Source organism: Carassius carassius, chromosome 6 (genome assembly GCF_963082965.1).
Source record: "Carassius carassius chromosome 6, fCarCar2.1, whole genome shotgun sequence".
NCBI lineage: Eukaryota > Metazoa > Chordata > Actinopteri > Cypriniformes > Cyprinidae > Carassius > Carassius carassius.
Window position 1 is genome coordinate 41,167,867 of NC_081760.1, and position 14,045 is coordinate 41,181,911.

General features: G+C 44.0%; 2 protein-coding genes and 1 long non-coding RNA gene across 3 annotated transcripts; 2 read left to right on the forward strand and 1 right to left on the reverse strand.

Annotated features, from left to right (window-relative positions):
• Positions 1–3,056: 3,056 nt before the first annotated feature.
• LOC132142109 (axin-1-like) lies at positions 3,057–5,067 on the forward strand. Its single transcript, XM_059551745.1, has 4 exons — positions 3,057–3,147; positions 3,815–4,622; positions 4,691–4,769; positions 4,906–5,067. The coding sequence occupies exons 1-4, from the start codon at positions 3,057–3,059 to the stop codon at positions 5,065–5,067; spliced, it is 1,140 nt and encodes a 379-aa protein (XP_059407728.1).
• Positions 5,068–5,143: 76 nt separating this feature from the next.
• LOC132142083 (uncharacterized) lies at positions 5,144–6,461 on the forward strand. The gene is made up of 3 exons (XR_009434024.1): positions 5,144–5,347; positions 5,874–5,996; positions 6,062–6,461. It is a non-coding gene; the product is annotated as an uncharacterized LOC132142083 (long non-coding RNA).
• Positions 6,462–6,932: 471 nt separating this feature from the next.
• Positions 6,933–13,096, reverse strand: LOC132142917 (cytochrome P450 3A30-like). Its single transcript, XM_059553120.1, has 13 exons — positions 12,941–13,096; positions 12,764–12,857; positions 12,545–12,597; positions 12,275–12,374; positions 12,070–12,183; positions 11,669–11,757; positions 8,400–8,548; positions 8,199–8,329; positions 8,008–8,080; positions 7,776–7,936; positions 7,470–7,696; positions 7,157–7,319; positions 6,933–7,082 (listed from the first exon to the last, which is right to left on the reverse strand). The coding sequence occupies exons 1-13, from the start codon at positions 13,009–13,011 to the stop codon at positions 6,963–6,965; spliced, it is 1,545 nt and encodes a 514-aa protein (XP_059409103.1). The 5' UTR covers positions 13,012–13,096; the 3' UTR covers positions 6,933–6,962.
• Between the last annotated feature and the right edge of the window lie 949 nt (positions 13,097–14,045).

Here is a 14,045-nt window from a genome sequence, read left to right on the forward strand (position 1 = left end):
GAGTCAGATGGCGTGTGGCGTGACCTTTAACACCCCTCCTCCTCCTCCTCCTTGAGACGGACAGGTTTCTACAGGATCTGTGGGTGGATGCTGAAGCACAATCTTCTCTCTGAATGCTGATGGATTCTGAGGATGAGGAACAGAACACACTCAGACTCAAACTACATCTGTCTGTTTCTCTTTATACGGAGAGATTTAAGAGAGCAAAGAGTATGAATTCAGTAAGTAGATAAAAAATAGCAGCAGTGAAAATAAACTAATGGCAACGAATAAAACAAAATAACATCAAAAGTACACAATAAAATCCAATGAAAAGTCCATGAACTTTACAACCAACAAATTTGACAATTTCAAAACACTGAGCAGGTGTGTGTGTGTGTGTGTGTGTGTGTGTGTGTGTGTGTGTGTGAGAGACTGAGAGGCAGTGATGATGAGGGTGTGTGTGTGTGTGAATGAGAGGCAGCGATGATGATGATGAGGATGTGTGTGTGTGTGTGTGTGAGACTGAGAGGCAGCGCTGATGATGATGAGGATGTGTGTGTGTGTGTGTGTGTGTGAGACTGAGAGGCAGTGATGATGAGGATGTGTGTGTGTGTGTGTGTGTGTGTGAGACTGAGAGGCAGCGCTGATGATGATGATGAGGATGTGTGTGTGTGTGTGTGTGTGTGTGTGAATGAGAGGCAGCGCTGATGATGATGAGGATGTGTGTGTGTGTGTGTGTGTGTGTGTGAGACTGAGAGGCAGCGCTGATGATGATGAGGGTGTGTGTGTGTGTGTGTGTGAGACTGAGAGGCAGTGATGATGAGGATGTGTGTGTGTGTGTGTGTGTGAGACTGAGAGGCAGCGCTGATGATGATGAGGGTGTGTGTGTGTGTGTGTGTGTGTGTGTGTGTGTGAGACTGAGAGGCAGCGCTGATGATGATGATGAGGGTGTGTGTGTGTGTGTGTGAGACTGAGAGGCAGCGCTGATGATGATGAGGATGTGTGTGTGTGTGTGTGTGTGTGTGTGAGACTGAGAGGCAGCGCTGATGATGATAAGGATGTGTGTGTGTGTGTGTGTGAGACTGAGAGGCAGTGATGATGATGATGAGGATGTGTGTGTGTGTGTGTGTGTGTGTGTGTGTGTGTGTGTGTGTGTGAGACTGAGAGGCAGCGCTGATGATGATGAGGATGTGTGTGTGTGTGTGTGTGTGAGACTGAGAGGCAGCGCTGATGATGATGAGGATGTGTGTGTGTGTGTGTGTGAGACTGAGAGGCAGCGCTGATGATGATGAGGATGTGTGTGTGTGTGTGTGTGTGTGAGACTGAGAGGCAGCGCTGATGAGGATGTGTGTGTGTGTGTGTGTGTGTGTGTGTGAGACTGAGAGGCAGCGCTGATGATGATGAGGATGTGTGTGTGTGTGTGTGTGTGTGTGTGTGTGAGACTGAGAGGCAGCGCTGATGATGATGAGGATGTGTGTGTGTGTGTGTGTGTGTGAGACTGAGAGGCAGTGATGATGATGATGAGGATGTGTGTGTGTGTGTGTGTGTGTGTGTGTGTGTGTGTGAGACTGAGAGGCAGTGATGATGATGATGAGGATGTGTGTGTGTGTGTGTGTGTGTGTGTGTGAGACTGAGAGGCAGTGATGATGATGATGAGGATGTGTGTGTGTGTGTGTGAGACTGAGAGGCAGTGATGATGATGATGAGGATGTGTGTGTGTGTGTGTGTGTGTGTGAGACTGAGAGGCAGCGCTGATGATGATGAGGGTGTGTGTGTGTGTGAGACTGAGAGGCAGTGATGATGATGATGATGAGGATGTGTGTGTGTGTGTGTGTGAGACTGAGAGGCAGCGCTGATGATGATGAGGATGTGTGTGTGTGTGTGTGTGTGTGTGTGAGACTGAGAGGCAGTGATGATGATGATGAGGATGTGTGTGTGTGTGTGTGTGTGTGTGTGTGTGTGAGACTGAGAGGCAGCGCTGATGATGATGATGAGGATGTGTGTGTGTGTGTGTGTGTGTGTGTGTGTGTGAGACTGAGAGGCAGTGATGATGATGATGAGGATGTGTGTGTGTGTGTGTGTGTGTGTGTGAGACTGAGAGGCAGTGATGATGATGATGAGGATGTGTGTGTGTGTGTGTGTGTGTGTGTGTGTGTGTGTGTGTGAGACTGAGAGGCAGTGATGATGATGATGAGGATGTGTGTGTGTGTGTGTGTGTGTGTGTGTGTGTGTGTGTGTGTGTGTGTGTGTGTGAGACTGAGAGGCAGTGATGATGATGATGAGGATGTGTGTGTGTGTGTGTGTGTGTGTGTGTGTGTGTGTGTGTGTGTGAGACTGAGAGGCAGTGATGATGATGATGAGGATGTGTGTGTGTGTGTGTGTGTGTGTGTGTGAGACTGAGAGGCAGCGCTGATGATGATGAGGGTGTGTGTGTGTGTGTGTGTGTGTGTGTGAGACTGAGAGGCAGTGATGATGATGATGAGGATGTGTGTGTGTGTGTGTGTGTGTGTGTGTGAGACTGAGAGGCAGCGCTGATGATGATGAGGATGTGTGTGTGTGTGTGTGTGTGAGACTGAGAGGCAGCGCTGATGATGATGATGAGGATGTGTGTGTGTGTGTGTGTGAGACTGAGAGGCAGCGCTGATGATGATGAGGATGTGTGTGTGTGTGTGTGTGTGTGTGAGACTGAGAGGCAGTGATGATGATGATGAGGGTGTGTGTGTGTGTGTGTGTGAGACTGAGAGGCAGCGCTGATGATGATGAGGATGTGTGTGTGTGTGTGTGTGTGAGACTGAGAGGCAGCGCTGATGATGATGAGGGTGTGTGTGTGTGTGAGACTGAGAGGCAGCGCTGATGATGATGATGAGGATGTGTGTGTGTGTGTGTGTGAGACTGAGAGGCAGCGCTGATGATGATGAGGATGTGTGTGTGTGTGTGTGTGTGTGTGAGACTGAGAGGCAGTGATGATGATGATGAGGGTGTGTGTGTGTGTGTGTGTGAGACTGAGAAGCAGTGATGATGATGATGAGGATGTGTGTGTGTGTGTGTGTGTGTGAGACTGAGAGGCAGTGATGATGATGATGAGGATGATGATGATTGACGCGCTCGTGCCTTCACTGACAGCTCGAGACTCACAGCAGCTGCGCGCGACTCAGACTCCTTCAGGTAAAATCATCATCTTATTATTACTCTGAACTTAATAAACATTTATTAGTAATGTTTAGCTCATGTTGTAGCCTACACGGATGTTTTCAGGAGAAGTCGAGAGGAAGCGTCATCTCGTTACTAGAGTTGATCAGATTCACCATCTAATGATTCCGTGTTAAACAGCTCGTCATCACATTATCAGATCAACTCAGCAGAACTAAAACCCACTAAACTCTTGCGTTTTTATGACGAAAAATACATAACAAAACTAGGTTTCTGACAGGAATAATGACGTATTTTACATCTTTCGAAATTATAAAGGGTTGTTGTCTATTTTTATGTAATCAGTTTAAATCTGTAATACCAAAACAGTGCAAATACAAAAAAAGTGTTCTGTGAAAAGCACTTTACAAATAAACGGACTAAAATATAAATTATGCAAGTGTCAATGGACTTAACAAATAAAACAAACAAAAAATAAAATCTAATTTAATAAAACAAAAAACTGGACAAGAAACTGTAAAAAAAATACAATGTACAATGAAATTAAACAAAAATGGATTAAAGGCATAAAAAACAAGAAGATTTATGCTTGTCCTAAAATATGAACTGTGCAACAGGCAATGATGGTTACTTTACAATATTTGTATTAATTTTTAAACATAAATATTTTCTCATGACTCAGCCTTCAGGAGCCTCGATGACGTCATGAGTTACTGTGGTGACGGGGGCGGGGTCTTCAGCGAGGACACGCCTCGTCCTCCAGTGCCGGGTGAGGAGGGCGGGGTCTACAGCGGTAGAACTGCTTCTCATTGGTCGGAGGGCTGTGAGGGCGGGGTCTACAGCAGTAGGACTGCTTCTTATTGGTCGGAGGGCTGTGGGGGCGGGGTCTACAGCGGTAGGACTGCTTGTCATTGGTCGGGGGCCCCGGTGCGGCGCTCTGATGGGGATCTGGGGTTGAAGCCCGAGGGCAGCGCGGCGCTGGACGGTCCGGTCGAGCCCTGGGCCGAGACGCTGCTCACGCTGCTGGAGGACCGCGACGGCACGGCTCTGTTCCTGCGCTTCCTGCAGACGCTGGGCTGTGCGCCGCTGCTGGAGTTCTGGTTCGCCTGCAGCGGCTTCCAGAAGGTTCCCGAGGATGCCACGGAGCGCCGGCTCAAGCTGGCCAGAGCCATGTACCGCTGCTATCTGTGTGATGGGGTGGTGTCCCGCAGGATCTCCGCCGAGGCCAGGTGTGGTATACGGGACAGCATCCTGCAGCTGCGGCTAGACTCCGCCCTCTTTGAGCCGGCGCACGCACAGGTGCAGGAGGAGCTACAGGACAGACTGTTCCCACGCTTCCTCCAATCAGACCTGTATCTGGAACACACCTCACCAGAGACACGCCTAGCAGGACACCAGGCCACGCCCCCTCAGGGGGAGGAGCCTGAGAAAGAGACCCTCCCTCCCCACAGCGCAGCCAATCAGAAGCGTCCAGGCAGTCAGGAGTACAGGTGAGATCCAGTGAGATGAAGAGAGTACAGGTGAGTTGTCATGTCCACTGACGTGTTTCCCTCCACAGACAGCGACGTCACGCGTGTCATCGACACCACCGAACACGAGAGAGAGACACGAGACACACACACCTGCCACACACACCGGTGAGTCAAACCAATGTCAGAATTAAATGAATAAAAGATGTGATTTAATTTAAAGAACATCTGTGTGTTCACTATAAGCCCTCTACCTGATCAGACGTGTGATCTCAGTGAACAGGTGTGTGTGTGTGTGTGACAGGTGAAGATGACGCCACACACCTTCGCAGCGGAGCTGATGAGACGACTGCAGGAGCTGCACACACACACACAGACTCACAGTCTGAGACCCACGGTGAGCTCATCACATGCACGTTCACATCTTTGGGTTAATATTATAAAGCGTCAGTCCTCTCTCTGGTGACGTATACAGTGCTGTTCATCTCGACATCACTTCCTGTTACTCCATCACACTGGAAGTGCATTGTGTGATGCTGTATTTATGTGATGCACATTGTAACAAAACCAGTAGTGTGTGAGTTATCGCATCATTTCCTGTTCTGACAGGAAGAAGAAACCAGTGCCATTACTGCATTCTCATCGTGCCATTCGCTGAAGACGCTGGAGAGCGACCGCACACGGCCGGACACACGTGACGCTAGCGTGAAGAGCACCGAGACATCGAGTCCTGCACACACACACCAGTCAGTGTTCATCATCTGATCATCTGGAGAACCTGATGAAGCTGTGCTCGTCCTCTGATCATCACAGATCAGGATGAGTGTGTCTTCATCAGGTCTCTGCAGTGAATGGGTGCCGTCAGAATGAGAGTCTGATAAAAACATCACAGTAATCCACAGCACTCCAGTCCATCAGTGAACATCTGGAGAAGACAAAAGATGAAACAAATCCAGCATTAAGATGTTTTTAACTCAAACACATAGAGTCTATAATCCATAATAACACTTCCTCCAGTGAAAAAGTGTTCTGGTCTGAATCAGGAGAGAAATCTGCACAGATCAAGCAGCGTTTAAACAGCTCTAAACTAATGTGTGAGAGACAACAGCAGATGTTTCACTGGAGGAAGTGTTATTATGGATTATAGACTCTATGTGTTTGAGTCTGGTTCTGACGGCACCCATTCACCACAGAGCATCGTCTGCAGACTTGATGGAGACACACACCGGTCCTGATCTCTCTCTCTCTCTCTCTCTGTGTGTGTGCGTGCAGGTGTGTGACGGTGGTGTATTGTTACGATGGAGAGCTGGTCCCGTACAGGACGTGTGTTCAGGGAGTCTCCGCGGTCACTCTCGGCCTCTTCAAGTCTCTGCTGACGCGCAGGGGCTCGTTCAGGTGAGACGCTCGCTCTCGTAAGCGCAGGACTCAGTGTGATCTCTCATCTGTCTCTCGCTCTGCAGGTTCTTCTTCAAGAGAGCGAGCGCTGAGTTCGACTGCGGAGCGGTTCATGAGGAGGTACGAGAGGACCACGCCGTCCTGCCCACGTTTGACCACAAAATCATGGCCAGAGTGGAGAGAATGACCAAAACAACGATCACAAACCTCTGAACACAAGCACTGTTCTGAACAAACTCTGTCTGATTTAACTCTATATGCGCTTGAGTTTCAGTGTGCTGCTTTTGAATAAAGTCATTCATTCATGTTTCTTCTCATATCACCCTACAGTCATATTACAGTCCACAATAAAAGTCTGAGATCTCTTCTTACTCTCCATCTGTGAGTGTTGCTTCTATACTCTATTATCATATATCTATATGCATCTTTATTATGAATTATAAACACTGTTGTTGAAAGGTTTAGGATCAGTAAGGTCCAGCCCCAGACTCAAACACTGATTTAACTGAAGGAAACTCACGTGGACTGTGCATCTGTCAGTGCCATTGATCAGAAGTGTTTTATCTAAGGCACAGTTATAAAAGCCAGATAAATGTCTCAGCTGAAGGATGTAGTGTGTTTGAAGATGACCAGCTATGATACTTTAGTTATGGTGATGGTTCTTCTGGTCATTAACACAAAAGCACATTCCTGAGGTGTGGTTAATAAAGCGTGGTGTTAAAGCAGTCAAACATAAAGCCTGACTATGAAGTGATTTTGTCTGGTGTATTAATCTGAAGTGGTACTGGAGATGTGTGTTTGTGCAGACAGAATTGAGCTGGGAATGTCACTTTTCATACATTTTATTTCATATTTCCATAGAATTTCTTTAAAGTCTGATCTCAATCAGAATAAACCCCTGAATCTGAATCTGAGTCTGAGAATCCTCCTCTTCAGGGAAAGCTTCTCGTCGGACTGAGCGCCGCTTCACGATGTGTTGCTGTTGTTACAGATGTCCTCTGAGAGGAAAGGTTTGCGAGGCTTGAACTGGAGTTTGATGGGGCTCTTGGGGGCCAGGAGTCCGCTGGTGTCGAGCTCCAGAGGAACCTGTGAGGAGCAGGAGGAGAGCGTGATGAAGGACAGTCCTGCTGTGAGACGCTGACGAGGATCCGTCTGCTCACCTGAGTCTGCTCACACACAGAGACGTCGAAGCGCTGCAGGATCTCCACGATGGCCAGCTTGATGCTCACCTGAGCAAACCTCATCCCGATGCAGTTCCTGGGCCCCAGACCGAAGGGCATGAACATGTAGGGGTCGATCGACTCCTTGTTGTCTTTAGAGAACCTGAGAACGAGGAAAGAGAGAGTCAGGAATCTGTACAGACAGTTAGCTAAACAACCGATGAGATGTTGAGCTTTTAGTAGAACAATTAATGGTTGTGTTCACAGCTCTGAACAGACTGCATGGCTGACAGACTCGGAGGATGAGAGACACCTCTGCGGTCTGAAGCTGTCCGGCTCGCTCCAGTAGTCCGGGTCTCTGTGGAGGGCGAAGGTCGGGATCATCACCACCACGTCTTTAGGGACCAGGAGGCCGTTGATGTCCACTGTTTTCTTACAGACGCGCTCGAGTCGAGCAACGATGGGGAAGAGCCGCAGAGACTCGTTCAGCGCTGCGTCCAGATACTCCATGTTCATGATGCCTTCATAGTCCACCGGAGCCTTCATCACAGCAGAGTCAGCGGTTAGAGACCCAGACTCAGACTCTGATCTCACTGAGAGAGATCTACTGAAGATCTACCTCTCTAGAGAAGCTCTGGTCGATCTCCTCCTGCAGCTTCTTCATGGCCTCGGGGTGTGTGGCCAGATTGTAGAAGAAGAAGGACAGCGTGCTGCTGCTGGTCTCGTACCCGCCGAAGATGAAGATCATGGACTGAGAGAGGATCTCGTGGTCGCTCAGACCTGTGTGGGACACCATTCTTCACATACAGCACAAGATCGACTTCTACAGACGACTCTCTGAGATGCTTCACCTTTCTCAGTGTGCTCCTCAGATCCCCCAGCCGTCTGAGAATCAACCATCAGCTGCAGGAAGTCCACTCGCTTCTGCAGGAAGATGCACACGCTACATTTACATTTACACTAACACTGGATCAAAGGCATGTATTTAGATCAGTTCTGAACCCATGACCTTGGTGTTGTCCCTGTGAAGTGTCTGTCGTACCTTCCTATGCTCGCTGGACACTCTTTCAGACTTGATCTTCTTCAAGGCAGCGTAGAAGAAATCGGTCACAGACGTCGGGAAGAAGGCGAAACCCATTTTCTCCAGGACGGGAGTGATGAAAGGAAATACAGCTGGGGAGGAAATGGAGAAGAGTGTTAAAGAGCAGTTTGTTCACACTGGAGGAGACGGCGCAGTGTTTACCGCTGATCAGGAACACAGGGTTCAGGAAGTCAAACTTCAGCATCTTCTTGATGTTGGTCACAAAAGGATCTTTGGGGTTGTTGAGAGAGTCGATGTCGACGCTGAACGCTGTGCTGGTCACCACGTCCATACTGTACGCCCCGAAGAACCTGCACACACGAGCACATGAGGAACAGCGTCTGGTTCTGTCTGTGCCTTCAGAAAAACGGTTAAACAATTCAGCCTGTAATAGCCTACTATACAGACATCTATATGTGATGTTAACACTGCATAGACCTCACCATATAAATGATTAAACATAAATTAATTCATAAGTGCTTGAGAAACAGTGTGTATTTAACTTGTTTATTCTCGAGCAGAGCTGCAGGAGTCTGTGTGTGACACACGTTTCATGGCTAGACTTGTTTGGATGTTACACAGAAAGGGTGAAGCGCACGCATTAAAGGAAAGGAACATTTAACATCAAAAGGGAATGAGAGCTCCCGAACCCTAACCGCACACGCACACCGTAGACTGTAGACGCACACACGTCTCTGTGCTGAAAAAAAGTACTCAATTTTTATGTACTTGACTAAAAAAAGTACTGGTAGATAGATTTATTTAGCCATGTTATATAGGCTACTTAATTTAATTTTATATTGGCACATATTTTTGTATAATCCAATGGCTCAAAATACCTGTGATTTTCCCATAATAACCCCTTTATGAGTCAAGATATATTAGTATTGTTGATGTGGACTCCGCTGATGAGAGTGTGTTCAGTGTGAAGCTTACACTGCGCTGTTCCTGAGAGAAAACACATCTGATCTTCACCAGCAAGGAGAAAGAACATCACAGTTATATATGACATGAGAATAAGACCTGAACTGAGGAACAACATTTCAAGAGAAATATAATTAGATTTTCATAATCATTTGTTTTCTTCTCAAATCTTGTCTTTGGTGTAAACCATTGGTCTCAAACTCAATCCCTGGAGGGCCACAGCTCTGCACAGTTTAGCTCCAGCCCTAATCAAACAAACCTGATCCAGCTTATCATGGTCTTCAGGATTACTGTAGTTCATTACTGTACTTAATTGCTGTAGGTAATTACTGTAGTTCATTACTGTAGTTCATTACTGTAGTTCATTAATGTAGATAATTACTGTAGTTAATTACTGTAGTTAATTGCTGTAGTTAATTGCTGTAGGTAATTACTATAGATAATTACTGTAGTTCATTACTGTAGTTAATTGCTGTAGGTAATTACTGTAGATAATTACTGTAGTTAATTTCTGTAGTTAATTACTGTAGTTCATTACTGTAGATAATTACTGTAGGTAATTACTGTAGTTCATTACTGTAGATAAATGCAGTAGTTCATTACTGTAGATAATTACTGTAGATAATTAATGTAGTTAATTACTGTAGTTCATTACTGTAGATAGTTACTGTAGTTCATTACTGTAGTTCATTACTCTAGTTCATTACTGTAGTTCATTACTGTATCTCATTACTGTAGTTCATTACTCTAGTTCATTACTGTAGTTCATTACTGTATCTCATTACTGTAGTTCATTACTGTAGTTCATTACTGTAGATAATTACTGTAGTTCATTACTGTAGTTCATTACTCTAGTTCATTACTGTAGTTCATTACTGTATCTCATTACTGTAGTTCATTACTGTAGTTCATTACTGTAGATAATTACTGTAGTTCATTACTGTAGTTCATTACTCTAGTTCATTACTGTAGTTCATTACTGTAGATAATTACTGTAGTTCATTACTGTAGATCATTACTGTAGTTCATTACTCTAGTTCATTACTGTAGTTCATTACTGTAGATAATTACTGTAGTTCATTACTGTATCTCATTACTGTAGTTCATTACTGTAGTTCATTACTGTAGATAATTACTGTAGTTCATTACTGTAGTTCATTACTGTAGTTCATTACTCTAGTTCATTACTGTAGATAATTACTGTAGATAATTACTGTAGTTCATTACTGTAGTTCATTACTCTAGTTCATTACTGTAGATAATTACTGTAGTTCATTACTGTAGTTCATTACTGTAGATAATTACTGTAGTTCATTACTGTAGTTCATTACTCTAGTTCATTACTGTAGTTCATTACTGTATCTCATTACTGTAGTTCATTACTGTAGTTCATTACTGTAGATAATTACTGTAGTTCATTACTGTAGTTCATTACTCTAGTTCATTACTGTAGTTCATTACTGTAGATAATTACTGTAGTTCATTACTGTAGATCATTACTGTAGTTCATTACTCTAGTTCATTACTGTAGTTCATTACTGTAGATAATTACTGTAGTTCATTACTGTATCTCATTACTGTAGTTCATTACTGTAGTTCATTACTGTAGATAATTACTGTAGTTCATTACTGTAGTTCATTACTGTAGTTCATTACTCTAGTTCATTACTGTAGATAATTACTGTAGATAATTACTGTAGTTCATTACTGTAGTTCATTACTCTAGTTAATTACTGTAGATAATTACTGTAGTTCATTACTGTAGTTCATTACTGTAGATAATTACTGTAGTTCATTACTGTAGTTCATTACTGTATCTCATTACTGTAGTTCATTACTCTAGTTCATTATTCATTACTGTAGTTCATTAGTGTAGATCATTACTGCAGGCCGTTCTTCACTCCTTATCCGTGTAAAGAGAGGATCGGCTCTAGATATATGTCAGTAGAACTCTCACAACAGAGCACTTGTACTAATTTTTTTATACATTTGTAAAGTCAAAAATGAAACCATAGTTAAATAAAATAACTTGTTTTCCATTCTGGCATTCATGAGCCTTTTTCACACTGCACATTGAGATTCAAACGAGAACAGGTTTTTTTCTTTGTACTGAGGTCAATTAAGGTTTGATAAAACCTGCAATTAATTTACATTGGCAACTAATAGAATGTTAATCATTCACTGTTTACTTTTCCAGAGTTCACTGATTAAATAAAATTCGGTGAAGTTTGACTAAACTTTGAACTGTGTAGTTATGTCTCATCCATCAGAATGTAATGATGGAAAACAAGCTTCTGTGGTGATGAGAACAGAACCCAACACAGCTATAACGAGTCCTTTATTAAAACACCTGCAGCTGAGGAAGTATTCACTCAGTATTATCTCTATTACAGTTACAGAGTCATTGACTTCAGTTGTGTTCTAGGCACTAATGACACAGTGACACTGTCAGCTCTCTTCTTCTCTGTTCAGATACGAGAGGCTGTGTTATATTATATGAGACTCACTCTTTAATATCCACAGCTTCTTCCCGCATCGCTGTCTTCTCCAGATTATCAACCAGGATCTGAGAGTGAGTCTTCATGATGCCAAACATCTAGAGGAACAGTCATATTTTAATATCAAACACACACGAATCATTCTGTAGTTCAAACGAGTCATTTACATCTTGAACTGAACTCTTGAGTGTTTGCACTGCAGCACTCTACTGCATTCAGGTTCTGCTTTAGTCATTAGATATAGCTATGATAATATTACTGCTCTCATGTAATCAGTAGCGTTAGAGGACTATTATAACTGGAGAAGGATACAGATGAAGACAGCAGTGAGTCCTCAGCTCAGTCTGTGTTTCTCTCTGGGATGACTGAGGTGATTCTGAGGATCAGATGATAGAGGACATGTCTCACACCTCCTTTAACCTGCCGCTGGTGAAGGAGGGCGAGAGGACGCTGCGGATCCTCCTCCAGTCGTCATCTTCCACGACGGACACAGCGTCGTACAGCGGCCCGTTCAGACCGAAGTTCTGCCGGTTCACACACAAACACAGATCGTGTTTATACGATATGTTCTCAGGAGATCACATCAGGCTGATTGAGTTTCAGAAGCTGATTTACCCTTCTGTTGGTGAAGAGAGAGTGGCATTCTTTAACCAGGATGGTTTTGATGATGGATTGGTCCATGATGCACAGAACGGGCTGCCTCGCATCATAAATACTGAAACACAAACAACACTGAGATTCAGTTCAGAAGAATCATTCTCTTCATTACTGTCTCATAATGACTGTCATCCTCTGCTCTTGACCAGTGTTAAAGCTTCAGACGTGTTTGTTGTTTCAGCTCTGTTTCATTAGTGTCAGGTGTTCATCTGTTAGTCTCACACTCACCCCCAGACTCGTCCATACTTCTGCAAACACTCCACATCAAACAGATGAAACCCCTGAAAGAGCAGAGACAGATGTGTTCAATCAGAGACAAGAGTCCTTCATGACAGAAGACTATGAGAAGTGATGAACACCCAGGTGCAGGTTCGGTTCATTGAATAAAGTCGAGATGGACTGACAGAGAACGTCCAAATCAAACACAATATCTGATTCATAACTCACCTTTCTATATTCCAGCATGGTTCCGAAGAATGGAAGGGGTTTGGGCCCCGGGATGCCCAGCTTCTTGAAGAAACTGTGAGGCCAGGATCCATATCTGGAAGTGAGATCAGAACCAACAGCTTAGACTGTTCTCAGCACTCGATCCAGAACTAGAACAGGGAGTGTGGGGTCACTTACACATACAGAAGCAGCACAGACAGTATGAGCAGAGCCCATGTTCCAGCGGAGAAGAACAGAGAGAAGCTCATGGTGTCTGCTCCAGGACGCTCACACTACAAGCACTGCAGCTTTATTCTGCTCTCAGATTACACATTAACCAGGAGAAGATGGAAACAGGAGTGTGTTGAACCTCTGCGCAGGCTCACCTCTGAACACACTCACGGCTCATTCATCAAAACACTGCAGCACCATCAGAGCCTTGCACAATCAGCCAAACACTCACAGAATACTGATCTAAACCTGCTGTGACATCAAACATACAGCAGAGACGGATTACTCTGTGATTAACTGCTAGTGGGCAGACTACAGTCATGGACAAAAGATTGGCAGTGACATAAATCTTGGGTTTTGCAAAGTTTGCTGCTGCAGTTTTTTAGATTATTTTCCCACATGTTTCTATGGTGTACTGAAAATCAATAAGCATATCAGATTTTTGAGACTTTTTTTGTGTAAATGTTATTTCAGAAAACATTAAAAAGTAACATCCCAGTAATGTGTGCAGAATGTTCCCTTCAATTTCATATACCGTTTTTTTCTTTTCTTCTTTTCTTTCAACACAAACCTTACACAGTTCACCTGGGCTCCAGCGAATGTGTGTAATGAGGGAAATAAAAGGTGGATAAACTGGCAAAAGAAGCTTGAAGACAGAAAATATAGATATAAAAATACCAGAAAGTTAACAGTAAAGACAATATTAATAAAGTGTGGCAAGTGATCAGAAGTGATAGTGCCCACATGGATAGAACCTATATGTGGATATATGCACATATATGATAATATATATGCTTCATATATGCCGTATATACTGGATATATGCCACATATAGGCAAAATTGAGGTGCATATATGTGCATATTTGTAGCTGATATCCCATTTTTGACTGTCAAACATGATGCCTAGCTAATATTTTCTATTATCAAGGCAAAAACTAAGAATTAACGAAAAAAGTTATGCAAGAACTTTCGTCTGTGCGAACATGTGAAATTGGCATCACATGTAATTGGCATGTTATGGAATTTAACTATGGTAATATATTAACATGATATATTAACTATGATATCTAC